The 27740-nt window shown below is 39.2% G+C and overlaps 4 protein-coding genes across 6 annotated transcripts; all 4 read right to left on the reverse strand.

Annotated features, from left to right (window-relative positions):
• Positions 1-8487: 8487 nt before the first annotated feature.
• LOC112183350 (thaumatin-like protein 1b) lies at positions 8488-10576 on the reverse strand. Its single transcript, XM_024321705.1, has 3 exons — positions 10417-10576; positions 9645-10338; positions 8488-9127 (listed from the first exon to the last, which is right to left on the reverse strand). Exons 1-3 carry the CDS (start codon positions 10475-10477, stop codon positions 8998-9000), a joined length of 885 nt encoding a protein of 294 aa, XP_024177473.1. The 5' UTR covers positions 10478-10576; the 3' UTR covers positions 8488-8997.
• A 2504-nt stretch (positions 10577-13080) lies between these two features.
• On the reverse strand, positions 13081-14286 carry LOC112183352 (cold shock domain-containing protein 3). The gene has a single exon (XM_024321706.2). It carries the CDS (start codon positions 14205-14207, stop codon positions 13419-13421), a length of 789 nt encoding a protein of 262 aa, XP_024177474.1. The 5' UTR covers positions 14208-14286; the 3' UTR covers positions 13081-13418.
• Positions 14287-15247: 961 nt separating this feature from the next.
• On the reverse strand, positions 15248-17860 carry LOC112183349 (ferredoxin--NADP reductase, leaf isozyme, chloroplastic). Of its 3 annotated transcripts, none has more exons than XM_040513916.1 (9): positions 17582-17860; positions 17224-17458; positions 16963-17134; positions 16785-16888; positions 16567-16658; positions 16398-16475; positions 16029-16091; positions 15702-15936; positions 15248-15538 (listed from the first exon to the last, which is right to left on the reverse strand). In XM_040513916.1, exons 1-9 carry the CDS (start codon positions 17684-17686, stop codon positions 15471-15473), a joined length of 1152 nt encoding a protein of 383 aa, XP_040369850.1. In that variant the 5' UTR covers positions 17687-17860; the 3' UTR covers positions 15248-15470. The 3 variants fall into 3 exon arrangements, with proteins under 3 accessions (XP_040369850.1, XP_040369849.1, XP_024177472.1); XM_040513915.1 differs by having other exon boundaries at positions 16785-16894; XM_024321704.2 differs by having other exon boundaries at positions 16785-16863; positions 16998-17134; positions 17582-17850.
• Positions 17861-24308: 6448 nt separating this feature from the next.
• On the reverse strand, positions 24309-26674 carry LOC112187162. Its single transcript, XM_024325835.2, has one exon. It carries the CDS (start codon positions 26415-26417, stop codon positions 24417-24419), a length of 2001 nt encoding a protein of 666 aa, XP_024181603.1. The 5' UTR covers positions 26418-26674; the 3' UTR covers positions 24309-24416.
• Positions 26675-27740: the final 1066 nt, after the last annotated feature.

Raw genomic sequence — 27740 nt, forward strand, 5'->3', positions numbered from 1 at the left:
GTTGACTAATCGCGACAAGTACGATAATTATCCCGATTACCGAACATTTTATTTGGAATTAAGATATCAACCAATTACGACTATGTTGGATTAATTCAAATATTTGACCACTTTCCATTTCAAATTTCGTCTAATAGTAATTTGATAGAATTACTATGGACACCCAATACAATTCCTATTTCACACAAGGTGTGCCCAAACTACTAAGGACACCCAGAACCATAACTTGATCTCTTTTCAAACATTCACAACCAATAATAATCCATCAACAATTTCAAATCTTTCTCAATTCGGTATTACATTCAAACTCTCACTTAAGAGACCAGGTAGACTAAATCAAATGCCCTCATTACAACCTTTCATTCAATAACCAATTTCACTTCAAACTATGACAGTCCAATTCACCATCCTTAACAAAATTCTTATTCACAGTATACATACAAACATGGCAACCAATCCCAGTCCACCATTGCAATATCACTAACAGATATATTAATTCATCCAAACTAATTCCCTAATTCAAGCATAAAATCCAAACACCAAGAATAAGACAACTTTAACAAAATCAAACTCATAACCAGTCCATTTCGATTTCACCACAATACCACAATTCATTCCAACTATCAAAAAGTACCAAAGAGCAATATTTCAATCTAAGGGTAAGAATTTACCCTCAGGCGTAGATTAGTAAACTGTCAACTTAACGATCAGCCGCTATATGTTAGACCATAATTTACATAGATATGCATTCCCTTAAATATTGAATTTAACTCGTTTTTGAGTCTATTTTAGGTTTCACTACATCATTTTCTTATTTATCTAGGAATATTGCAAGAGTGAAGGAAACATCAATTTTGGGCTTTGAAGTGGAGAATTGGAGCTAGGAAGAATGACAGTCAAATGTGGAGCAAAATGTTAAATTCTAAATTCCAGCGAACTACCATAAATGGCGGCCCACCACCACTCATGGTGGTGCCATGTATTTTCTGGCCATATTCATGGAGGAGCAAGGAGGATGAATACCATAGCATTTATTCCATTACATCCATTCACCATCATTCTATCTTAACCAAATTCTAAACATTTTTGTTCTAATTCAACAAAACACTTCCTATTACCCAAAAGTCCATCATCATAATCACATCAATATTTATCATGTTTTAGGCTTAATCACCATCCCTCACTCATCATTTCCTACTCTAACCTACATCATCACTCTCATACTCTTTTCCTTTATTTTTGGGATCTATTACTACTCTTATACTCCACCCCTTTGCTCAATTCAAAAACCTATCTGCTATCTTGACTTCACAACACCATTTTCACATCTCACTCCATCTATTTAAGCACCCATTCTTCATAAGGAAGAGACATCACCCATACCACTCCATTACATCTTCTTTCTCTCTTCATCTCCTCCACAAAACCTCCATATCTACCTCCCAAAATCTAAATCCATAAAACTCATACTCCCTTACCACTCCATCTCCTTCATCACCACCACCACAATTACCATTTTCCACTACCAAAAACCCCATCACCACCTCCACTACTCCATCACTACCACTTAAAGTTAGCCAAAGAAGCATCATATCTTCATCACCATTTCATTAATCATCAACAAGAAGTTCATCATTCACCCATTCCATCATCAAGGAGGATTCAAGAAGCATTGAAGAAGGAAAACAAAGGAGGACCTAGTCATTGATTTGTCAAGTTTCAACTAGTTCATTCTTTCCTTAACTCTTTAATTACCTTGATGTACTTTATAGATTTGATGATAATTTGTATGATTATGACTGAGTAGTTACTTTGTTGGGGCTAGAGTTGAAAGCCCTAGCCAAACTTGTATGAATTTTTGTTTTAATTTACATTTGATGTTATTTGTGACTTTTATCTTCATATGCTAATTCAAGAAGTGAATGCATTCATTCAAACTTAACTACTTTGAATGTGTTGCATTTGTCATCTCATGAAAAAATGTTTAAGGAGTAGTTAACTTTAAGCATTGATACATGATAGCATCTTCTATGTGCATGTGAAGGTTGTGAGTTAAAATCGCCTAGATTTAGGATTGGTTTGCTTGCATGATTATCTAAACTCAAAGCTTTATGCATCTAGGAACAAGGAATTAAGACATTACCGGTAATAGGATTTGTTCTTATGTAGTTAATTCTAGACTTTTCCGGTTGAAATTGATAACATTAAAAGAGTTTAAGCCTCTGTAGTCTTATCCGGATGCAAAGAAGGTAATTGAGAACTTATAATAGCATCACTTATATTTAAACTTCAATACTTGCAAGGGAAGTTAGTGGTAGACATTCCAACCCCTAACTTCATCCATTATATTACTAGTTTGGTTTAGAGTAGTTTAATTTACATTTGAGCATTTATTTTAATTTAATTCACCACTCTATCCAACAAACTCACTACCACCACAATGCACATACTCACCATGAGCCTAGATTTCCTTGTGAATTTAGGTTTGTGATTGTACATTTGCATATTCTAGCTCTCCTTAGGTTAACACCCTAGCCAGTGAAAGAAATCCAATCCTCGTGGGTTCGACAACCTTTCTTAAATCCCTATACTATTACTTGTACCCCTTATACTTGAGGGTGGCTATTTGGCTAACATTATCCTTACGTACATGCCCGAACTTCGACGAACAACGAACCGAGGATTTGGTGTACTCCAAGCTAGTACCTCTGGAATTTAGCTATAGTCTAAGCCAACCCACGTCAACAGACGGTGACAAGGTGGAAGGCGAACCAGAAGAGGCTAGAAGGTCGCTGATGGCAACATCGACGGTGAACCTGAAACAAACCCAAAAACCAATTTATCAGAAGTTGATCGAATCGAAAATATAATTGTACTAGTAGATAGAACGTGTTGAGAGGAATAAATTTTATACCACATGCAGCCCAAACAGTGAAACAGTGGCTAGAGTCGCCGAAATTTGCAGAAACCTACCGAAAAACTTTCAAGCTATCGATCCTCGATTCTCCTTCCTCATTCGATGCATGGATGATCCATGTCCACAGGGCTGTTGGCAATGCCGAGACGAAGAGATCGATATACGTGCGCTGGCCTGTGGTGACCGGACGGAGGAGCACCAATTGGGCCAATAGATCGGGTCGTGGTCTCCCTTTTGCGAGTCGAGACTCTGAGGTGCTCTAGAGTAATCTGGAGCCTTCATCAGATCATGGGGTATGTATACCGTAAGTTCCAATTTACTTCAATGGCTAGGATGAAGTTGTGGTGGAATGGAAGGCCACGATCGCACCGTTGATTTTCTTTTCTTTTTCCATAAATATTTCAATGTTTCCCAAACTTCCAAAATTTGTAAAAATTAGATCGATATCCGAAAAATTCCCCCAAAATTTTTACGAACTCGTCGTGTCGTGTATTTTATTATCCAACTCTTAAATTGAGGATTTCACTTTGTCAAAATTTCTGAAATTATTCTCAAACACATTTACTAATTACTTGGATCGATAAGTAATTTATTGAACTATCTCAATTAAGCTCGATAAATTTTTTCGGGGCTCACAACATGTCTGCCCCTCAATGATTCTGCCCAAGCATTAAGCTGTGTAGATTTTTCCTCCTTCTTGGATGACACAGGTTCAAAATGAACGAAGTTATAGTTGTCACTTGGAGATTTTTTTTTCCCTCCTTCTTGCTCCTGCCAATGTATTACTACGAATCTAACTGCAACCTTGTCTTGGTGACATCAAGGTCGTTCACGCATCTGGAAGAGTTTCCGTAATGCTTAAAGTTTGGGCTTTTGTTGGGAATTTTGGGATTTGGTTTTATGGGTTTGTTTGTTTTGGGGTTTAAACAGTTTACAGTTGTTGTTCTTGCAGGCAGAGACTGGTAATGATGAAGTCAATTTGTTCCTAAAAGTGAGTGAGGTTTCTTCTGGGGTGATTGCCCGTATCAGACTATCAGGCAATCAATTCGGGCATAAGCAACTTGTTGACTGGGTGTCAAGAACAATTTAGGGAAAGAGATCTTCATGATGAAGAAGAAGGCCAAGTTCACAGAGGCTCTGCAATTAGATTTGATTATGCCTATGGAATTAGATTTGCTATCTGGTTTGTGATTTTGCATATATAACCTCTGCAATTGAAGAATGAACTCATCCTTATCTAGCAGTGGCGGATCTAGGATTCGAAAATAGGGAGGGCTACATATTTATTTGTTCCTTTGGGTGAAGCCCAAATTTTTTTTTTTTAGTACAATTATGCACAGGTGCGCGAATGCAAGAGTGGGGGGATGAGAACCTGAGAGTTCAAGTGTTCAAAGATTGAATGTAGTCCGTAATTTATGCCTTTTTGTGAAGAAGAAGAACAAGAAGAATAAGAATTTATGATGGACAAAGAGAATGGGAGAGCCAGAGAGGAGTTTGACTTTGATAATTTGAGAGTTCGTGTGGGCTTCGTTGAACAAACATACATATAAACAAAAAATATACATCATATATATAATTTTTTTTTCAACCCAAAAGTTTGTTATGAATATAAAGCCATGGATATGATGAAATAGCTAGCAAATAAACCCAAGCTCCTGGCCAAGATACTGAGATAGCACAACAATTGATAAAATTATCAATATTGAAATCAATTAAACCCACAACAATTGCACAGTAGCAGAAAGAAGACCCACTGATCGACCTTAATAAGTTTTGAAATCAATTAAACCCACTTACCCACATCAATTAAACATTTAAACCCACATTAATTAAACATCAATTATTTTTTTGTAAAATTCCCCTTTCTGACCTAGCTCTGCTAGGGTTTGTGAGCCGTCGTCCCTAGTGGACGTAGCTCTATACCATCTCCTATCCATGGATAAATCTGCAGGTCTTGGCCTGATTTTCTTCTCTCTGTTTCCTCTTGTTGGGGCTGGTGTTTTGCTGTGTTCGGGGGTGGTGAGGACAGGTTTGTTTGCCGGTTCTGATCTGGTGGTTGAACTGGTGTCTGTCAGCTGCTGGTGGCGATGTGAGGCTGATCGTGGTGGTGGTGTGATTGGTGGTAGCGGCGTTCGGTGGGGGGCGCCAGATCTGCTGTTTTGGAAGGCTGGGAACGAGGTCCTTCATTTGGATCTCAATTGCCTGGGTGTGCCTTGGTTGAGGCATAGTGGTCGAGGTGCAGATGGGACTGAGGCTGCTGTGGTGCCGGGTTTGTCTTGCCGGCAATGGAATTGGGGGGTGCACCTCAAGTATCGGGTCTGGGACCGGGGAAAGAGAGTCCGAATTTGGGATCCGGGCGGGTTGGGGGTTTGGGCTCTGACCCACTCTCAATTTTGGGTTTGGCTTCCGACCCAATTTCGCAATTGGGCTTGGTTTCAGGCCCACTCTTTTCCTTGGGATTTTGTTCTACAGTTGGAATGGCATGGGGCCCCTACTCGCTACTGGTACTGGATTGGGGACCCAATGCTATGGTATTTGTTCGTGAAAGATCGTCTGCCAACATGGCCATGTTCTGCCACCCTTGGCCGGATTCGATCTTTAGGTGGGAGAGTGCCTTCATTCCGACGCCAAGTTGATTTTTGTCAATTTGTGCGTTGGGGTTCGATGGGTAGTCAAACCACCGACTACTCAATTCACTACACGGCTGCAATCCTTAGTGTAAAATCAGCGCTACGTCTCGACGTTGCTGCTCTTGCATTTTTAATTCTTTGTATTTCAGATGTAATTTTTGCATATTTTCCTTTCGCATTGTTTATTTTCTTTTTTATGCCTATTGGCATGGTATCATTGTAACCTTTCAATTTCAATAAAGGGCTGACCTCATTTTACTCAAAAAAAATTAAACATCAATTAAAATATACATCTAATTTTTTTTAAGCCTAAAAATCTCGGACTACTACCTAGATCCACCAGTGCTATCTAGATTAAGTAGTTCGTCCCATTCCCAAAAAAAAAAAAAAAAAAGATTAAGTAGTTGGTCTTGATTATGCGAACGGAGAGAGTGGGTGAAGGGGAAAATAAAATAATAGATAATATTAGAGATTGAAATTACTCATATGCCCTTCAAGTTATGTCAGTTGGCTAACGCTATAATGGAGTTAACGGCTCGAAATACTTATGTTGGGTCAGGGTGTGAACATCAAGTACCAATGTGACATTTTTTAAAATTAAGGTACCGAAGTTACTAATGAAACGAACGTCGGGTACGATTTGCATTTTTTTCCCTAAAATAAAACAAAAAAAAATTGTAGATTGTGTAAGAGTTTTTGGTAGAGCCCATGGGAAGGTGTGGCATCGAGTTTTTCTAGCTAGTTAAGCCCATTGAAATGTTCTCCAAAACCCATGAGCTAGATGAAACATTTGCTCCAGATGCAAAGTTGATCGCCAACTATGGCATGAAATCTTCCACGTTTTTCTTGCTTAGATATGGTCTGCGTTGTTAGTGGACGGTCCGGACAAGTTTGACCGTATTATCAGCTCATCGATGAAGTCAATCTGAAAATCTTGGTTTTATATATGATGTTTGCCTAATTTGCCTAACCGATTAAGATTTATGCTCAAGCAATATGTGTGATTACAAGTAAAGAATCTTTGTAACTTATTCAACACGTAGATTGCTGTTCCTTCACATCCTTGTCGCAAAGTTCTTGAGAAGTTTGGATCGAAAAAGTACGTGCTTATATTCATACATATATCGAAAATGACATTTTGTTGCTGATGTATTGGGGGATTTAGTTCATCACTGAATATGTATCACGCTCCTCTAATAGTCGTCTAGCTATAGCATTTAATGAAACTTTGTGCACGAATTTTTTTTTGAAAATAAGACAACTTTACAGCTTATATATTACTACTATATAAAGTCGATCTACAGATAAACTGATGAGGGAGTTGGGTGTATAGCTTCTGATGGATAAAGAGGGCATATATAACCAAGTTGGGTGTATAGCTTTTGATCCATGTAGCAATGTCTATGTGTTAAAGCTAGTTTACTAACCTTTTTATCCATCAGAATTGTTGAAAAAAGCAATTTCTATCTCCTCAGTTTGTCTTTGTTTCTTTCAGTGGGGTTGGCTGCATGTGGTGCTGATTCAAGAGAAGGATTATTGGTTAACTAGGGCTCAAATTAGCATCTTTGAGTGACATTCCGCAATCTCACTATAACTCATTTCATTTTCTTTTTCTAGTATAAAATATCGCTGCTAAGAAGTATATTACAGTTAGAGAAAAAAAAATTAAACTTGAATAAATTGTGGTTGTATACCGAAAACTTTTCTAATGAAGCATAGTGGCATACCTATTACCTAAGCATCGATAGATCCTCAACATACGGGTTTTGGTTATGAATACTGGTATCGTTACAATATGACTCACAAATGTAATCATGCAGCGTATAAACTAAACATGTGTTTTTTTTGTTTGTTTTTATCTTGCATATAGCAAATGGGTTGCGGTTGCGGATAGTCATTTATGCTTATCGATGTACTATAATGTTTAAATAATAAACTCTTCTTCTTTTTTGTCAAATTTTTTTTTTTTTCTGGCAAAAAGAGAAGAAGTCAATTCACACAACTTATGATGGATAAGACGTCAATACAAAAATTGCTCCAATAAATGTCTAAACAAATGTATGTACACTATATCAAGTAGCTAGGGCAGCCAAAAACTTCACCTCCAGAAGTTAACTTGGCCCAAAATTAGTTCTAAGAAACCTAGAATTATTCCCATCCCAGGCCCCAGGACTTTAGCATAGCATGAAATTTGAGCTATGACATCCAACTCTTCCATTCAGTTTATTTGTCCATTATTTGTTTCTTTAAAACTAGTGTAAAGAAACTAGACTGTAACAAAATTTAGATCGCTTAACGCTTTGTAATCCTACAGCCGGTCAATTGAAATTTCCAACTCCACCACTATACTGACCGAATAAACGAAACCAATTTTTACCATTTTGAATTATAATAATAATAAAAAATGTACGCATACACCTTCATTAATTTAGTTTTCCTTCATTTTGGCAGCATGGATCATACTCTTTGAGCTTATGGTTAGTTTGGGATAACTGTGACTTTAAAAAAAAAAACTGTTGTTGCTGTGTTGTAAGAATAATCAGCTGTAAATTAAAACAGTTTTGTGTTTGGTAAATAATATTTTTAAAAGTGTTGTCAGTACATAAAAAAATTGCATATCATGTTTTGATCTACAGTAGCTTCTAAAAGCAACCTCTGAGCTGCTTCTGAAATCTGCTGTCAGTGACCTATAACTTTCAATTAAAACTGCTTTTAATTTATTTATCAAACACAATAAAATCTAAAATTTTGAACAAAAGTTGAATTTTTTTTTTAAAGCGAAGCAATCTCAAATGAGCCTAAGTGAGGTCCTGAGTAGCAGCCAATTAGCAAAAATAGGCATGATGCTTGCTCTTAACATTGTTAATAACTTGAGATATGACAAGTACTAATGACAACAAATCAAGACTCATAGTCTATAAATAATAGTATCACACCAAGTGACAAAAGAAAAATGATGAATTAAATACTAGCTCCCAAATTATATACACTAAAAAGGAGAATACATCACATTAGCTCCATCTCTTTGGCATTAGTTGCAAAAAGAATTGCATTTCCAGCTAATGACATTCTAGCTTAGCTAGCTTCTTCCTATTATTTATTTGACAGATTCTGATCTAAAATAAATAAATAACAACAATTAAAAAAATGAAATCCCATCGCCGCAAAAAGGAACGCTCCTGATTTGTTCTTTCAACTCCAAGGACGTGGATCACCGTGTATAAAATTTGTTGCATGTGTTTGTTTCTATCAATAAAGCTTTTGCCCTAATAATTTGAATCTAAGGCAAAAGACAGGACAATGCTCTCAAGTCTAGCCACGTCAGAAGAATAATTGGCTCCCGATTCTTGTCAAAATTTTCGTGGGCCACCACAATCGAAAACTAGGTCGATATTGGAGTCTGAGATTCGTTCGTAAATGCTTGAATAGTATGAAACCCGCGAAGAGGAATCAGAATAGCGGCAGCAACCGCCAAACTGCCGCCAAGACGGTGGCGAAAACGATGACGTTCGGTATCGAAAGACGTGAACCGGCTGAGACGCCGGCCGCAACAGGGATTTGGCCATTCGCCGACTTCACACTGCAAACACCGCCATTTCACCCGATTAAAAAAAAAAATTGCAAAAATTAAGTGTGAATAATAATGACATATAAAAATTGAAGCCCTGTTCTGACTGTTTTGCTTGTAGATCGATCACAAAAGTAAGGACGGTGCAACTCGTAGTGCAATACTGCAATTATTAAAGAGAAACGTGACAACCATATCTTATTGGGTTGACCAAACAAAAACAATTGTAGTCCCAAACCGACTTTGTACAAATTAAAAGAAGAAAAATGAAGTGTTTTTCTTTACACTCGAAGCAGATTGTTACCTAAAAATACCAACATAGTACCAGAAATTATTAAAAGCTGCATTTAAGCATAGTTTTGCGAAGTCTCTAGCTTAAAATAATTTTTTGAATAATTCCAAAATAATTCATCTATGAACTGATATATTATTTAGTAAACAAATTTAGACTAGATAACATTAAAATGATAGACTTTAGAACTCTTGTAGAAATTAAAAATACAAGGTTCAAAATTGCAAATGGCGGTACCTGGTGGCGGGGGCAGGGCAGAAAGTGATGAGGTAGTCGGCGGCGGCACAAGTGAAGGTGCTGGTGCCGTCGTCATAGGCGTAGCTGTAAGCTTTGGGGCACGCATTTTTAAAGAACTGAGAGTACGAGCTGGGTTTGCAGGTGTCAGGGGTCGCGTACGCCCCACTGCAGCAGTACATGGGATCCCCAAACGCCTCGCACGCGCTTTTACACGCCACGCCACCGTCACTCGCCGTGGTCACCTTCAGCTCCGACGGACACCCGGCGTTGAGGTCTACGACGCAGCCTGTGGTGGTGCAGTTGCCTCCGGTCCCGCCCTGGGGCACGACCAACATGGGCAGGTTGTATCCGTCCACGAGGCTGACGTCGTAGAAGTCCAGCCCGTCCGCTCCGTTCAGGGTAAACTCAGCCAGACTTGCCGGAGGCGCAGCTCCACCTCCGGCACACTCGACAGTACCCGAGCCACAATCTCCCGTAACGCAACTGAACTTTCCCGTGGTCGGGTCCTGAGAGCACAGAGTCCGCCCCCATAGCCTACCCGACCACGAGGCCGGAACGGCTATCGAGCTAGACTCTCCGGATTGTAAAGCAAACCCGGTAGTAGAAAGCTGCGCCGTCCCGGCGTTTGACAAAATGCCCGGCCAAATTGTGTTGCTGCACTTGTTTGTAATCGTAAACGTTGCCGAGTAACCACCTGTGTTTTTCACAAAATCATTAAGATTACAAGTCTAGTGAAACGAAAAAGATGTTCAAACTTTAGTGTGATAAGTACCTGAAATGAAGTGAATGAGACACAGAGAGACCACGAGCTTTGAAAATCGACTGAAAGCCATTGCTGTGGATCTAAAGGTTTTCTCTGGTCATGTGGTAGATGATACTTATATATAGAGCAGCACGGAGAGTGGGTCCCAGGCCCATGTTGTCCACATGGAGGTGGTTAAGGTCGGCTACAGTAGATCAAAAAAAAAAATTTAATTTTTTTTTTATTGGGGCAGAGTTCTGGTGACATAAGCAATAATGTGTACAAGAAATGGCATCTATCGAAGGGCTTTTGGAGGCAAGCAAGGGATGGGGTGTTCGTAGATTAATTATTCATAGGGATTCACAGAGGCTTGGAGTTAATGTTGTCTTACTTCGGAGTTCGGAAAGTGTACGGCTAGTCGGCAACGAAATTTAAACTTGCTTGGGAAGATAGGATCAGGTAGGGAACAAGATCTCTGAGCCTGAGCGCGTGATATCAGATTGGGAGCAGAGATCAGCCTTACACGTGGAGAAACTAGGGTGTGATGGGGAAATATCTTGATTCGTGAGTGATGAGTCATAGATTAGGAATAGGGAACTGCCACGTGTTTAGTTCTTCCGACAGCTGTCCGTCGTCATAACCAGATCTACAGTCTACAGTCCAAAGATTAAAAGAGAGAACGTAATGAAATTTGAGTTTTCGAATTTCCTACTGGATACGTTTATTAGTTTTTAATTGGGCGTTGTTGATGAGTGTGTGATTACTAGACATAGATCAAAATGTAATACACGATATCGATACACTTATAGTTCATACAAACATCACGCAAAAGCAAGCAATTTGATTAGTCATATCAAGGTTGATCATCATTCTGAATTTTGAAATTAGAACTTCTAATCTTGAGTATAAATTCTCTTAACCACTTATTGTTCATACAAACATCACGCAAATCAAGCAATTTGATTAGTCTATAAATTCTCTTAACCACTTATAGTTCATACAAACATGACGCAAATCAAGCAATTTGATCAGTCATATCAAGGTTGATCATCATTCTGAATTTGAAATTATAACTTGTAATCTTGAGCATACATTCTCTTAATCACTAGAGTCGGAAACTATCTTTTTTTTAAGACCTCACACTCTAGTTTTCACATTGACAAGGACCCATTATTGTACTTTACCGGCCCATTATATATTGCCCCCCACTATCTACTTGACCCAATTAGACAACATGTGTTTGCGAGGTTGATTTGTTTATACAGAAGCAGTAATTAATTCTGAAAACCAGAACTCTTAAATAGTGCCTGACTGACAACTTGACGATTCAAGATGGGGGTAATGTCTCCTCAAAACCTCAAGCGGCCAAGACTGTGGATTTGTCAATGCAACTCAGGATAAAACCAGGTCAACCCAAAGAATCCAATAACATTACAACAGCAGTCTCCATCGGATATTAAAACCAAAATAAACAAAGGTCAAGACCGTTTTCAGAAATTGGTCCAATCTGATACACATGGTTGTCCCAAGATGATAACTGTGACAAACCCACATTACATCACAAGCCAACTAAAGAAAAACCCATATTACATCATAAGTCAGCCCAAAAGATCAGAAGAAAGACCATTCAGACTATCAACACATATCCAGACTTCTACACAAAACCATTCATAGACACATATCCAGACTTCTACACAAAACTACTGGGCGCTGATGAGGAAGGAAACCGCTTGAGAAAACAGTCTAAGGCAACCAATTCTCCCCTGATCGACCCATCAATCAACAAACAAACAAAACCACAAGAAGAAAATTTGCAAGCATCAAAGGACTGCAAATACACCCCAAACAAGTATGACTTGCTCGGAACTTATGTTTGTCTGCCAAACACGTTTCATGACTCAGGCGCTGAAAGCTGTCTTGCCAGGGCAACTCGAGCATCAACACTTTTAACAAAAAACTAGCAAACACAATAAAGTATTTCCAGCGAAAATAACGGTAGTTCAGGAACACCCAAGCTTACTCCATCACATTATCTAAACACAAGGAAATCAAGCTCATGCAGAGCAACTGGTAATCTGGTATAGAATGCCTCTGAAGGAATGTAGCACCATTGAAAGCAACAAGATCAAAACTTAATAATCAACCAAGCAAGAGTATAACTTTGTGGAAATAATATCTCCTACCGAAACTGGCACCACAAAAGCAAGAGTATCAACATCCAAACGACATCGATTAGGAAAAGGTTGCTGCATGAGTTCATCAATACCTAAAAGTTGCACACAAATCATTCAAGTATCCTCATGAACATGAGGTTTGACAAGTTTTTGCCACTCAATGAAGCAATTGCAAGCCATCTAACCTAATCTTTGACCTTAAAACACCACACCAGCATTTGATTATGAAGCATAGCATCTAAAACCATTCAAAAATCATTGAAGTTTCACCATACCAATGGAAACACCTGCAAATTGGATATTAGGCATAGCCTCCAAATCCATATCAACAACAGCAAGACTAATCCTAAACAGGAATTTAACTCAAAAGGACATCAGATGAAGACATAACTCAAAATTCCCTAGAGAGATAACATAATCCAACAATCACACTTGACAATGAAAATTCAGCGCTTGTAGTCCCAATGCGGATGCATTTAGTGCCACAACAGATGAAGAAAAAGAAAATCAACCTAGCACATTGATAAAATTGAGACTCTAGATATCATAATCCAAACTTCCAAATAAACACTGATCAATTAAAAAACTTATCCTGGAGTCACCCATAACAAGATGAGATTAAACCACCTAATTCTATAGCCGAATAACCGCATATATGTCTGTAAAAGGGAAAATTTGTTTGCCAAACAGTGGCCCATCATCAGAAAATCAAAACCGCCTTGCCAAAACACCATATGTATCCCACAATGCGCCAGAAAAGAGCACCAAAACTAAATACCAAGGATTTAACAAAAAAAAAAAGAAAAAGATCAAAGATCTTAAGAGTATTTACTAGCACTCTCACTTTCTTATTGTAATTCAAGCCTGGTTTGGACACTCCTTGGCAAAATGCCCAGCCTGCCCACAGTTGTAACAGCTATTGCCGCCGCCACCAGATCCAGAACTGTAGCCATACCTACCGCCACTGCGTCCACCGCCACCCCCTCCCCTGCTGCAATCCCTTGCCATGTGACCAACCTCCCCACAGGTATAACATGCACCACCGCCTCCGCCTCCGCCAACGGAGGCTCCATTGAAACAGTCCCTAGCCAAATGGCCAAAATCGCCACACTTATAGCAACCCTCACCACCACGGCCACCGCCACCACCGCCGCTGTTCCCATTAGGACAATTCCTTGCCATGTGTCCATACCCTCCGCAAGTAAAGCATCCATCACCACCACCGCGGCCTCCACCGCCTCCATTCCCACCGCGATTGCAATCCCTAGCCATGTGACCAGTATCGCCGCAAGTATAACACCCGCCGCCTCCGCCGCCGTTACGGCGATCTCCACCTCTCCACGCACCGCCGAATCCCGCAGCGTCTCGACCGCCACCGCCACGGCCACCGGACCGAGCAAAACTCTCCTTCCCCGGCAGAGGCGCGCCGTTCGGACCAGTGACATCGACGGCCTTGGTCTTGCCGTCCTCGCCGACGGCGATCAGAAACTCAACGGCGTCGCCCTCGGCGACTGTGCGGAAGCCGTCGGATTTGATCGAGGATTGGTGGACGAACAGATCTTCGGTGTTGTTGTCAGGGGTGATGAAGCCGAAACCCTTGGTGTCATTGAACCACTTCACTACCCCAGTCGACCTCTCCTCCGCCATTCTTGAAACCCTAACCCTAAACTTTCAGAGAGGAATGAAATTCTTTTTGATTTTGTTCCGAGGGTTAGACTCCGGGAGAGAGTGTGGTTTATATAGTGTTACTAGTCAATCTAATTAGAATAACAATTTTAAAGCAGAACCCTAACACAACCCTAATCCGTGTTCGGCCCACTTCGAATTACTTTATTCACCTACTTCTTTGTTTTGGGCTTTAACCTTAATCCCACTTTTATTTAAATTAGGGGTTTGGGTCTGCTACTACGACATGCATCTAAAAACCCTGCTCCTGCATCCTTAAATCTTTTGGTTTTACACCGACATCTGTAAACTAGTTTGATAGTGACGCTGAATGCAACTTAGATTCCACAAAGAATTCAATATTGGCGGAGATCATCCCCTGTTCTATTAGCTAGAAAAGAAGCATTTGAAAATAGGAGATTGGTATTTAGAGTGTTACATTGCACTAATGAAAAGTGAATGTCAACTTCAAATGGAATTTTGTGGGCTTCAATGTCTGGTTAGAGCGCAAAGTTTACGAAATTAAATGGCAAACTTTAAAGATAGCTCACAACATGTCGTTAGCATTCTATTGACATGTTTTTGTGAATACCAAATCGTTTAGATTATGTTATCAAATTAAACACTTTTGTAAAATTTCTCACTCAATTAAATCATTAGTATAAAGTTAAAGACAGGAAACAATTAGAAAATTGAGAAGCTTTTACTTTATCTCTCTGGTTTATCCTTTTTTTCTTTTTTTTGTTTGATGAACCTCCACAGAAGAATTTATCAAAAAAAGGAAAAGTTTGGGTTAACAACCAAAGAGATAAAGTAGGTTAACCCTAACTTTCTCTTTGGGCAAAGGATTATAATTAATTGATAATTCAATCCCTCATAGTTTTTTAATTTTCTGCTGCCAAATGATAGAACAAGACGCAAGTACATACAAGGCCATTTGCATGAGTCTTTCTAGCTGTTATCAAATGCCACAGCAATCATATGATCACTTAGCTGTTGAAGCAACCCTTGAACTAAAAACGTATGAAAAAGTCGTAACAAGCTTCTATTAGAGTGTGATTCGTGACCCGCAGAAATAAAATTCATGTTGAGGCATGATAATACAGCTGCTTCATCAAAAGGGGAAAAAAATATAGCAGAAAAATTGCGATTACTTTACCTATCTACATACTGCAGTGGGAATCATTCAAGAATGACTTGTTTATAGTGAAAAAGGGAGAGATATTTGTACAATGTGACCAGAAATTAGTAGACTTCCACATTCCATTGCTCTGCTTTCTTCAACTGCTTTTTGTAGTCTAACCAGTCAATGCCTGCAAGATACATCAAACACGAAAATGGTTCTTAGAGGGCACGATACGACGATGTTTTGTCAATGATTTAGTATGTTTTGTTATGAAATTGTGAATCAGAACCGTAAGCTCTTCCATGATACAATTCAAATGGTTCCTGAACAAAGTCATATTGATCTCTTACCGTCTTTCGCAGCCAATGACACCATGATGTCATCAATTCCCTTCTCCATTCCCTTGAGACCGCACATGTAGACGTAGGTGTTGTCCTTCTTGAGTAACTCCCATAGCTCTTCTGCATACTGAGCCATTCTGGTTTGAATGTACATTTTCTCGCCCTTCTCGTTGGTTTGCTCTCTGCTGACAGCGAAGTCAAGCCTGAAGTTATCGGGGGCCTTCTCTTTCATCTTCTCAAATTCCTGTTTTGAGAAATCATTTCTGATCATTATATCATATGTTTCTAGACAAGAGGAGTGACTGATGAGAATAAGTAACTCATAATATATCTCACCTCCTTGTAAAGCAGTGAGCTACTGGTGGGAACACCCAAGAAGAGCCAAGCCAAACCTTCAAACTGCATGCCATGTGCAAAAACCATGTCAAAATTTTGATCATTCATTACAATATTAGAGGATGAGATAATTCATTAATAATATATTCTGGTTTTGCCAAAGTGGGAAGTTGCCTCTCAGATTGCGGTGGTTGGCCTATAGTGGGGCAAGGACAGGTCTATAGATCATTCGCTAGATTATATTGTTCATCACTCAGATATGCATTTGAGGAGATTGTTTTTGAGTGTCTTGTTCATATTAGCCTTTGTATAACTACCCCATGTCAGAAAAGTTTATGAGGAAAACATACAAGAGTATCAATGTTTTACCTTGTAGTCTTCATGCTTCTCAAAGAACATTTTCCACAAGAATGATCTGAAAGGAGCAATTCCAGTACCAGTTGCAAGCTGCATTGATAAAGAAATCAGTAATCAATCACGACTGTAACGCATTTTAGTAGCTTAGTTTTCTGATTAAATAATATGGCAGTATTTATACCATGACGACGGTTGCATTAGGATCTTTTGGCATAAGCATTTCTTTGCCAACTGGTCCTGTCATGGTCACTTCACTCCCTGGCTTCAAGTCACCTGAAATCGAGACAAATTTAAACCAAGATGCACTAGCCTACCTATAACAGTATGACTATGAAAGCAACATCTTAACTCAAGTGGAAATGACATATTTTACAGTTTCAGAAAGATCTGTGTCCTTACACAAAAAGTTTGAGCACACCCCTTTAACGGTTTCGCCTGCGTCATTGGTGTACACAAGCCTTTTCACACAGAGAGAAACCTGAATGGAGGAAATCACACCCAAACTAGAACTTTAACCAAAGAAATATGGGCAGCAATTCAACATAGCATAACAGCACGATCCAAATGTAATACGTACAGTGAAAAATTTGGAGGGAAAAGAGAAATGCTCACAGTTTTGGAGTCACCAAAGTCACCAAGGGCACTACTGGCAATTGAGTACAGCCTGAGCTTGTGAGGCTTGCCATTCTTAGGGTCAATACCATCTGGAATCACTCCAATAGACTGTCCTTCTCTGTAGGGCATCTCTCCTAAGCATTTCAACGAACAGTTACTCTATTTATCATCAACCAGTTAGCTCAAAAAGGAATAAGACTTTTGAATATTTGATCACACATACCATCAGTGCTGAAGACCATGTGCCAGGTCTCACCAGGTGCATCATCAGCAGTGATCTTAGTGTTGAGGAGGACTCTGCCAACGTAAGGGTTCTTGGGCTTGAACTTGTTCACAACCACACCTTCCTCTTGCTTCTTGGAATGCTTCACAGCCTTGGCAGGTGGAGCAGCCTCAGTGGTGGTGACTTGGGCTCTGACAGAAACCACTCTCCCACCAGCAGAAGCTTCTCTATAAACCTTTAAAAACAAATATATCCAAAATCCATGTCAATCTTTTTGGGCCATAAGCCATGACATCATAATAACCCATAAATCACTGAGAAAAGTGCTAATGTAAAGCCAAGATTGAATCTTTGTTACCTTCTTGAGGGTGACTCTTTCAGGACAGATAAGGGATGTTCTCGTGGGGAGAGTTGAGGACTTGGATGATGGGAATGAAACAGCAGCAGTTACAGCTGCAGCCATGGTTTTGTCTTAGAAGGGGAAGAAGAAGAAGAACAAGAAGAGATAAAGAGAAGCAATGCGTGATGTTTTATGGGGTTGTGAATGGTGTTAGTATGAGAAAAAAAATTGGGATCTTTTTTTGGTGGGTACTGGATCATAGATTGGTGGTAGAGATTTGAGGCCAATGCAGTGGCAGATGTGAGGATAAGTCTTTTTGTAATGTATGACTCTCACAGTCTCACCCCACCTTGGTTTTGATTTTTGATTCACAACAGTGCAAAATGTGCAATAGACATAAGTTTGTAGAATGGACTCTAGACAGAGACCCCTAAAAAGATGAGAGTGACTGCATATACACATAAAAAACAACTAGTCAATGCAAAATGCAGATTTTTTTTTTGTGTGTCAAAAATGTAAATTGCAAATTGAAATTACAATTTTCTTTCCTTCTACGTAAAAATCTACTTCTGATTCATTTTCAAATATTCCAAGAGTTTTTCTATTTAGAACCTTCATATTTGCTCATTTGACCTCTCATATCTTTAGACCTCTTATTTGTTTTTTAAAAAGTAAAATTTGCTAAGTAAACCTCTTTTAAATAGCTAACTTAACCTTACTCATAAAAAAAAAAAAAATTGGAGCATTAAAGAAAAGTTTTAATGCTCCCATAATTATTTGTTTACCACATAAGAAACTTGACATTGTTCAAACAAAAAAAAATCTGAGATAATTATTAAAAAAAGATAGTGTAGCTAATTAATGGAAATTTATCTAGAGTTTTTCAAGCCTACTATTTCATGCTTAGTTATGAATTTTCAAAGCTTAGTTTTTATGGTTTATGGTTGCATGCTGGATTTTAGATAGGTTGCAATATTAAATTTGTTCATGCTCTGTTCTTTTATTATTTATTTTTTGTCTTATATGCCGCTTCACAAACTTCTTATGAGGGCTCTCTATCCCCTGTTTCATGATCTCAAGAGAAAAACCTTTGTCTATTTTTTTCTCTCTTGCATCATAGTTTTATTTTTATATAATTCACAAAGTAATTTTGAATGCATTTTCTCTTGATTTTTTCTTCTTCAAAAGTTTTTATAAACAAAAAAAATGAGAAATATGAAATGAGAACTAAAATGGAAATGAATAATTAAAGTAGTAAATGTGTTTCCATAATTATAAATCTATGCAGAGGGAAAAAGTATTTTCCTTATTAATTTGTTGTCTGTAACAGTCTTTTTGTAATCATTGAATCATTAAAAAATGAGAGAGGTCTAGTCACTCTAGTTAGTAGATTAAGAGGTCTCAATAGAAACTCTCTTATTCCAAAAGAAAAATCATTTCACCATGGTGATTGCAAATAGAAGCTAAGATTTACAAATATTCTTTTAACTTTTATCGTGTCATCATTTCGTAGTATATTCTGTACAAAACTTTTTTCTATACAATATTAATAGCCAAATTTATACGATACAAAATATTATATATCGAATAACCAAGTAAGTTTTTCTCAATTCAAACATGAGATTTGAACAACAAAAACATATTTATATTTGACGAGAAATAACAAAGCTACTACTTACCCTCCATTACTCACCAAAATTTTACAGGTCCGTCCAACAAACCTCTATCGGATACAATAGGAAATAAATAAATAGAAAAGCATGTTTTTGGGCCAAGATTTCCGGGACGAAGCGGGTCGGATAACCCAACCCATAAGTATATTACGCGGGACGACGAAGCGGTCAGATTTTGTTGATGGAATTCCGGCGAAAGTACAAGAGACACGTTTGAATTTATAACCGGGACGACTATGGATCCCAAACTCAGTAAAATTTTCCGAACGCGCTGAGCTCATGCCAATGAGTTCCCAAATCTAAATTTTGTGATGTATAATCTTCCATTTCGCTCCTGTTTCTATGATCCTTGTGATTCCAGTGTTAAAGTCAGTTGGTTGTGTTTGCCCTTGATTATTTATTTATTTTGACCTGAAATTTCTTTTCTTTTTTGGTTTTTGAAGATTATGGTTTGATAATCAGGTTCAAGAATGTTCATTTTTTACAATTCAATCAATTTTTCATGTGATTGCAGAAACTCTATACATTGCTTTGCCGCTTCATGTTGATGTAGTAGTTATTCAGTTGGTTAACTAAACAAGGGATTTGTTTCTGTTCCAGTGTTGAAATTAAAAACCAAACACATTGTCAATTGAAGCAAGTAGGTTTCAAAATCTCTTATATATTGGATTCAAGCCCTCCTGAATACTAGTCAGAAATGAATATATGAACTTATTTGGTGCATGATTGCAGACCATGCCAGACCTATTCAGTTGAACTGTCATGATGGATGGCGAACAATTTGGAATCCTATAGGCAATGGATAGAGGATTGGTTTGATTTCGAATCTGGTGTTTAGTCTTGGCCAAGTCGATCCAACTGGCTGGACTAGTCGATCACAAAGGTTTTGGAGTTCAAGACATTGATGCAATCCAAGGATGAGCAGGAGTTTGAATGATGTAGAACTAGCTATAGAGCAGGCTTGCCAAGGCTGAAGTGCTACGCGCTTAAATCAGAATGCCCAATCATTTATCAACTGATATGAAACGAAGAATCCATTGAGCAACTACTTTGCAGCAACTGATGTAGAACTTGCCAAGTATGTTATGAAAAAAAAAAATGTTAGGACGTACAAATGAAGCATGGATTACGAAAGACGTTCTAACAGCAGCAGAAATTGATAGGATTGGTGTTTGGTGTTAATATGCGTAGGAAGAGATCGATGACCGAGAATAGAGATTATAGTTGCAGCAGATGCACCCATTTCAATATTTTTAGTTCATTGAGAAAGTTGTATAAAAATATTAAAATGAGAGGTGTATGTTACAATTATAGATCTATATCTCTAAAAGCAATTACCCATTTCGAGATTAGATAATAGTCTAATACAACTGTATAATAGTAGCATTTGACTTGATACACCCTTTCAATGTGTACATAAAATTTCAACAAAAAATGTTCAACTTCCTGCAATCACACGCATAAACTTATGCAAAATATGTCACAAAGAACTAATGATGTCTCCATGAGGAAATTATGAGTGAAAATTTCCAACCTCCACACTCATGCTAATGACATGACATTGACTTAATCATTCCATATACGATACTTGAATTCAAGACTTTCTACTTATAAAGTGAAGACTTCTACAACTAAACCAAATAGTAGGGGATGACATAAAAATTTAATTACTTGAACCCTTAAGATTTAGGACTTTTTAAATGTGAAAAAAAAGAGGGTAAACTGAGACAAAATGACAGTGGTCAGCTTTTATCATACTCGTGGTGTCATGGGAGTGACTAGTGAGTTAGGCTGGGCTTCCTACACTACTCAAATATGTACCTATATCCCTTTTGCATGGGCCGTAAGTAACATTGTTTTGAGCCTGCTGGACTCGGGTCGGGTACATTCACTCCGAGCGTGATCCATGTTGGCCCATCTCGAAGCGGGACGAAACCGGCCGAAGGCGTTAAACCGACAATCAAAACGGTATTCGCGGGACCGCGAGCAAAACACAACCAGGCGCGTTTGAATTCCTTCTCTCTGTCTCTCATTCCCAACTGGAATCAAATCCCTATAAACCCCAAATTCTTCAAGTTTGATCTAATTTGCAGATTCACCGGGTAAAGTTTCCAATCTGAAATTTCCGAAATCCAATCCTCCATTTCTCTCTTTTGCAAATCATGCATGTAATTGGCTCTTGTTTTGCATGCGATTCTCAGCTCAAATCTTGCTCCCATTTTTGGCCTCTGGAGATTTTCTATCTAGGATTAGGGTTAGGGTTCAGGAACTAAATTGATCAGTACATTACATATTTCCATATGTTTTGATTTTTCCATCGGCTACATTTCCAAAATTGGATCAAACGATCCTCAGCTGTTCTCCTTTTGCATGGTGATGGATTTTCGAAATTGATATGTGCTCTACATTGTGGCCTTGCGAGTGTGTGTTGATTTCTTTCATGTTCATCTAGTAGTTTTCTTGTTGATTTAGCTATAACTGATTGATTCTCTGCTTGTTTGAAATCGAACCGCATTCTCAATAGACATGATGAGGTTTTAGAATCTGTTATACGCTCTAGGAGTCTAGGGTTCTGAGTAATGCGTCAGGATGAGCTTATTTGATAGTAGCAGCGGAATTAAGTTCTCGGGTATCCAATTGTGTTTTTAACAGTATGTGGTGCTTGCTAGATATGAACATGACAAACAAGGTTTCCCTTTTCGGTTATTTAGTATTGCATTTTTGCCGGTAGTTATGCTTAATCTGTTACTGCGGAGCACCATTTCAATCTTGGTTTTAATCTGTGGTTAAATGGGAACAGCCACATGATTATTTATATGACTGTTGATTAGAGGTTTTCTCAGTTTGTGTATACGGCCAGGAATACACATTTTATCTCCATGGTTAGAGTGTTTCACTTCAGCCACATATAGTTAAGACTTCAGTCTAAGATTGCAGACAAAACTCATCTTTGTTTGTACTTGAAATGGAGTGAGCTGGTTCTTGATATCGGACCAACCAAGGCGTGCGCATCTCTGTACTAGGGTGAATTATTACTAATGGACAGGAGCAAAATCCATAAATCCCTGGGCCATTCTAGATGTATCTGTATAATAATTGTCCCAAATCATTTAGATTTAGATGAACACTGATTTTGGTGTTTTGAACACTAACAAAGTCCACAAAATAAGATTATCGAATGTTGTCTGTACTTGTGGTGCTGGAAACCCACAGATATTTGGTGATGTGATGGGAATGCTTGACCATGTTTCCATGGTCCTGAAAGTAATGTAATAATATGATTTCAAATTCAGGGATTGATACTGCATCAACATGGTCTTTGCCCTTTGATTGGAAGTTCGCAAGATATTTGCTGGGTCTGTACCTGCTGTAGTTATCCCTAAAATGTGTTTAAATGTGTGTTTCTGATCGGGAAGTCATATAATTATGTTTTCTGGGCTTGAGTCTTAGAGTAGAAACCCTGAACAGAACAACCTCCAGAAGTCATGTATGTAATAGATGACAGAAGATCCTATCAGAAAAAAGAAAGCAGATGTTGGAAGAAACATTGAATTCCAGTGTTTGACTATCATGATTATTAGTCAATTGGAAATCAGCTTTCCTTAGTATGTTTTAAACTTCTATCATATTAGAATATGACAGAAATGCATGGGATCGAGAATATGAATTCACACTATGCAGTTTCTACTGTCCAATCTGATGTGCTCAACTCGTTCTGCTCTCTAAAAAAATTTGAGATTTTTTTAGCCTTGGTCTGTGAACTTTATTTTTCTTCTTTGTAATTGTGCATTAAATAGCTGCATAGTGGTTTAACATGGTCAAGTGGACGTAGGTTGGTCTCCGTTTTCCTCTTACCTATTCACTAAAGTGGTGAGTTCTTAAACATTGACTTCAATTTTTTTTTTCCTTTTCAATGACAATTCTTGTTCAACTTCTTAGATGAAGCACAAGTTAGAAGACTTTTTGTGTGAGACTGATAAGCACTCTTGGGGTCCATAAATTGCCTTTTGCTGCTATATATTAATAACTACATTAAATGTTCACACACTGGTTGGAAAGTTTTGAAAACAACTAGGCCTACATTTCTTTGTTGCCCTGTTGGAATATCAATCAAATGGTATTTTGAAATCTCTTCAAGAACTTTTCAACATGCACTATGGCGTTTGATAGACTGATTCAAGGCCTGGTTACATTACTATCTTTTTCTAAATGATTCTGACTGAAATGTCAATATGCTCAGATGTGGCTGCTGCTCTACTAACTTTGTAGTTACATTATTATAGGTAGATTTTGGCGTGAAAACATTGTAGTTTCGTTTCTTACCACTCTTTGGTTCTGGTTTGGTTCTGGTAGATCTGCAATGTTGAGAGGAAATAGTCGTCAGCTAGTACTTGTATTATTTCCCAGAGAAGAGCTACTGCTTATATAAGATTCCTGTTGATGCTTGTCTTTACTGATAGCTACGCTACTGAATAATTGGACCATGGGCCATGATGATTGACATGACTTTCTCCCAAAATGATTTGAACATTATGAGTTCAAATTGTTTTATATTTGCTGTTAAAACTGATTAGTTGTTGCTCTTGCTGTTTAAACAAGTAAGAATTTGGTTTTGATTTGAATTCTTTTATATTTGCAGATTTCTTCCACTCTTATTTGCCTTCTTCTCTTGGGGTACTCTGAAATAGATGCAGTTTTTGGGGTTTGTGGTTGAAAATTTCGAAGTCATAAGGCTGAAATTTTCTCCCATGATAGCTATAAACTGGGTCAATACCATTTTAGACCACTTATTGTTAATACGTCTTGGGATTGATTGGTTACTCATCCGGACAAGGACCCTTTTGGCATCTTTTTTCTCACTATATCTCCAAGCTAAACAATACAAGCGAGTAAATTTTCAGAAAATTTGACAGGCTACTCGCATAATGATGGGATACAGACAATGCTAAAATCAGAAAGAAAAAAATTGTTTTATATTGTCTTTTGGGTAGAAAATACTGAAACAGAAAGAGATGGAGAATGTAACCCCACTTTCTGGTAGTGAACACCAACCATCCAAATAATAGGAACAAAAAAACAGAAAAAAGAGGAGGGTTTTTCATTTGACTGAGAATGCTCTAAGTTACATAAGTATTTACACTCCATGAGAAGGTAAAAACAGAAACTGAAGAATGGAAACATTATGCTTTGTGATTGAATCCATGGTATCCCCTTGAGCCCCTGGACTGGTAAAGATCCAATCTACTCTTAGCCTCTTGTAACAATGTGTCAAGAGTCTCATCTTGGGTCATGTAAGATTGCTTGGATGCCCATTCAAGCACAGTGAGCACCTCAGCCTGGGCAAGTTCTTCGCTGTCCGGTACATGGAGTGCAATGTAGCACATGAGAACCAGAGCCGAAATCTGCACCATTTGTTCCCCAAAATACACGAGCTGGATTAAGTGCTTGGCGCCTCCAGCATCTATTATTGCCTTGCAGTGGTCGAGGTGAAGATAGTTATCTGTACAGGCGAACTTTGTGAGGGCAATGGAGGCTTCCCTGGTAACCTCGGCTTCTCGTTCATCCAGAAGGCGCACCAATGGGCCAATGATCCTTGTCTCCGTTGCCCGAAATGTCCTGGCCAAATTCCCTACTGCTTTGATGCAGGGGATCAGGAGGTCTGAGTCCGAATCTGCCTTGTCAATGATCTTTAGCAATTGATCAATGACAGACTTGCAGGCAGGGGAATTAGGCTTGAATGCTGATCTTCTCAACTCAGCATCTCTCTCTGCCACTCCTGTTATCTCCATCAACGCCATGGCAGAATTCTTCTGCACATCTTCAAGGCCCTTTTCCAATAGCACTGCAAAACACAAGAGCGCTCTTGATTCCGTAATGCTACGACAAATGGTGGAGTTCCCCTTGGCTAGGTGCCCAAGTGCTCGTGCTGCCATCGCTTTCATACTGGCCTTGGTTGCAGGGTCCTCTAATTCCCTTCCCTTAACGCTTGTTCCTGAATTAGGATGGGATAAATGATGATTCACATTGCTGCTGCTATTGCTCTTGGTATGATTGATTTGGGTCGCCCCATTAGCGCCATTAACCGGTTGTAGAGGAGCCTTAGTCCCTCCTCCTCCCTGCATTGCCATAGTAGTAGTAACCACAGTGTGCAGCTGACTCGGCTGCCGATTCCCCAAAGGATGAGGAATCTGCAAATAACTCTGCTTCTCCTCATCCTCATTCGCCTTCGTCGGATTATTATTTGCATTAGAATTATTAGTAGCCACAACAAGAGCATGAATCGATGTGGCCTTGTTAAAAGTCACACTATACTTACTATGCTCCTGGACTGTCTCGAAAGCAAGATGACTCACAAGCAATCGAATGATGTTGTGCTGCGCAAACAGATCCTGGCATTTCGGGTAATGCCCTGCTAGCTCCGCGACCGCCTTGGCCACCATCGCCTGAACTTTCATCGGCCCTTCTTTCAGAATCTTCGAAAACACCGAGCACGCTCCGGCAATGATCATGTGTTCCACGCTTTCAGGGTCCCGGCCCAGTAACCCGAGAGCCTCAGCAGCGTTCTCTTGGCCTTCAACCTTTCCCTCTTTGATCAATTTTAACAACGGCCCAACTCCTCCTTCTTCAATAATCAGCTTTCCATACCTATCGTTATCCTTGGCTAAAGAAACCAGAGACGCCGCCGCGTCGGATCGGCCTTCGAGCGAACCGGTGTGGAGAATAGCGATCTGCTCCCAAATGAGGCCGAGAATGGGCTCGTTGGCCGCGATTGGCGGCAGGCCCAAGTACCCATCTTCCCGGATATCCGCGGGAGCCGAGACTCTGAGCAGCCACGACACGTCGCCGATCGAATTCTCGAGCTGCGACGACATTTTCCGGAACTGCGCCGTCGGGATGATGGTGAAGACCCGCTTCATTATCCCGTTGGCGCGGCATTTCAGGACTAAAGACAGAGCCTTCTCGAGCACCTGCTCAGTCTCGTCGATGATCCGCCGCGTCGGCCGCTCGTAGAGGTCGGAGCTGGCCCGGGCGGCCTGCCGTAGCAGACCCGCCAGCTTCTCCGTTTTCGATTTCAGCTCGGCGCAGTCCTGCTTGGACGAGCTGGCCTCGTCTGCCGCCTTGGTCACTTGGTCCGCCAGCTGGATCGGCCTCGCCAGGATTTGCTTCACTATGTCCGCCATGGCCGGCACGGCGGACCAAAATCTGATATATGCCGGCTTTGACTGTAGATCAATAGACCAAGGTCAAAACCAAACAGATGGGTGTTTTGGGTTTGGTCTGGATTTCTGAACCTTAGATAAATTGCAAAGTGATAAAATGTGCGACAGGTCTGAGAAGTTATACGACACAGAGGAAGAGAAAGAAGGTTTTGCTCAGGCTTTTTTGGGTGGAGAATAGTCTTTCTCAGACTACTAAGTTTTAAGTGGACGAGTTCTACAACGAAAGGCGAGGACAGGTCAAACGCGTTTATATAATTTCCCTTTCGTTTTCTTTCCGAGCCCCATTTTTATTTTTTATTTTCTATTTTGGTTACAACCTCCATTTTTATTTTGTTTCTGAAAAAGATAGAGGGAAATGGAAATTTGATGTCAGGCTGGCGCAGTTGAACACTACCAGCCCCACGGGGTCCATGACGAGAAGCATGCTGTGCGTGCAGAGGAGATACTGTTCGGTTTTTGGTAGGTGAATTACACATGTCTGGGGTTAATTTGGATACTGTAAAATTCAACAACTATAGGAAATTAAATAATTGTACCGGAATCTCACGCCTTAATGAAGTGGATTTTGGAGTGATTATGGGAAATCTAACATATGATTAAGTTGACTTCATTTTATGATATGCTTTTTTGGTGGTGCTTTATGGTCTTTTGTTTTTTACTAAGTAATTAGGTGGGATGAAAAAAATAGTTTTCTAACAGCTTACATTTGAGGTTTCGAGTTTCGAGTTTGAATATCGTTTCACTCTTTTCTTCTAGTATCATGGAATGATGAAATTAGCTATTTTAAGAGATTTCATCAGAATACATGTCCTGCAACAAGCCACATGATTAGCCATTGTAAGGTTTGTTCAGAATAACATTTTGGGTACAAAACAAAAAAACTTTGGTCTACAAGGCCTTTTAGGCTTACACGGGCCCAACCCATTGGCCATAGAATGATAGCAATTGTGACTTTTGAGGGACCCCTAGAACCCTGTTCTTAAGCCGAGGCCAGCAGGTAGGTTAGCCCCCAAAATGCCACATACTATTCTGGCTCATTTCTTAGATTGCACCGGATAAATTGCTTGTTTAACAAGCCATAAAATTGTAGTGAGTTGGAAATGTTGTCTGTGATCGTATACATTATGGCATTATGCTATTACATAATTACAATTGGGCAACTGCTACCAAATAATTTATAGCACAATCTTTGTCTTCATTAGTTTTCATTATTTCATGGTGTGAACGAAGAAGATTGGCAATCTGGGAGCTGGCAAATTGTAAAATAAAGTAATATTGTGTATG

This window comes from Rosa chinensis, chromosome 2, assembly GCF_002994745.2.
Source record: "Rosa chinensis cultivar Old Blush chromosome 2, RchiOBHm-V2, whole genome shotgun sequence".
Taxonomy (NCBI): Eukaryota; Viridiplantae; Streptophyta; class Magnoliopsida; order Rosales; family Rosaceae; genus Rosa; species Rosa chinensis.

Excerpts from the sequence above, each read along its gene's own strand:
- LOC112183350 (XM_024321705.1), bottom strand. The coding sequence starts at position 10,477 with ATGGCTTTCAGTCGATTTTCAAAGCTCGTGGTCTCTCTGTGTCTCATT. Across the intron at positions 10,339-10,416 it reads TCTCATTCACTTCATTTCAG|GTGGTTACTCGGCAACGTTT; the intron begins GTACTTATCACA and ends TGAAAAACACAG. Across the intron at positions 9,128-9,644 it reads TGCCCTGCCCCCGCCACCAG|TGTGAAGTCGGCGAATGGCC; the intron begins GTACCGCCATTT and ends CGGTGTTTGCAG.
- LOC112183352 (XM_024321706.2), bottom strand. The coding sequence starts at position 14,207 with ATGGCGGAGGAGAGGTCGACTGGGGTAGTGAAGTGGTTCAATGACACC.
- LOC112183349 (XM_040513915.1), bottom strand. The coding sequence starts at position 17,686 with ATGGCTGCAGCTGTAACTGCTGCTGTTTCATTCCCATCATCCAAGTCC. Across the intron at positions 17,135-17,223 it reads CATGGTCTTCAGCACTGATG|GAGAGATGCCCTACAGAGAA; the intron begins GTATGTGTGATC and ends TGAAATGCTTAG. Across the intron at positions 15,539-15,701 it reads GTCATTGGCTGCGAAAGACG|GCATTGACTGGTTAGACTAC; the intron begins GTAAGAGATCAA and ends TGTATCTTGCAG.
- LOC112187162 (XM_024325835.2), bottom strand. The coding sequence starts at position 26,417 with ATGGCGGACATAGTGAAGCAAATCCTGGCGAGGCCGATCCAGCTGGCG.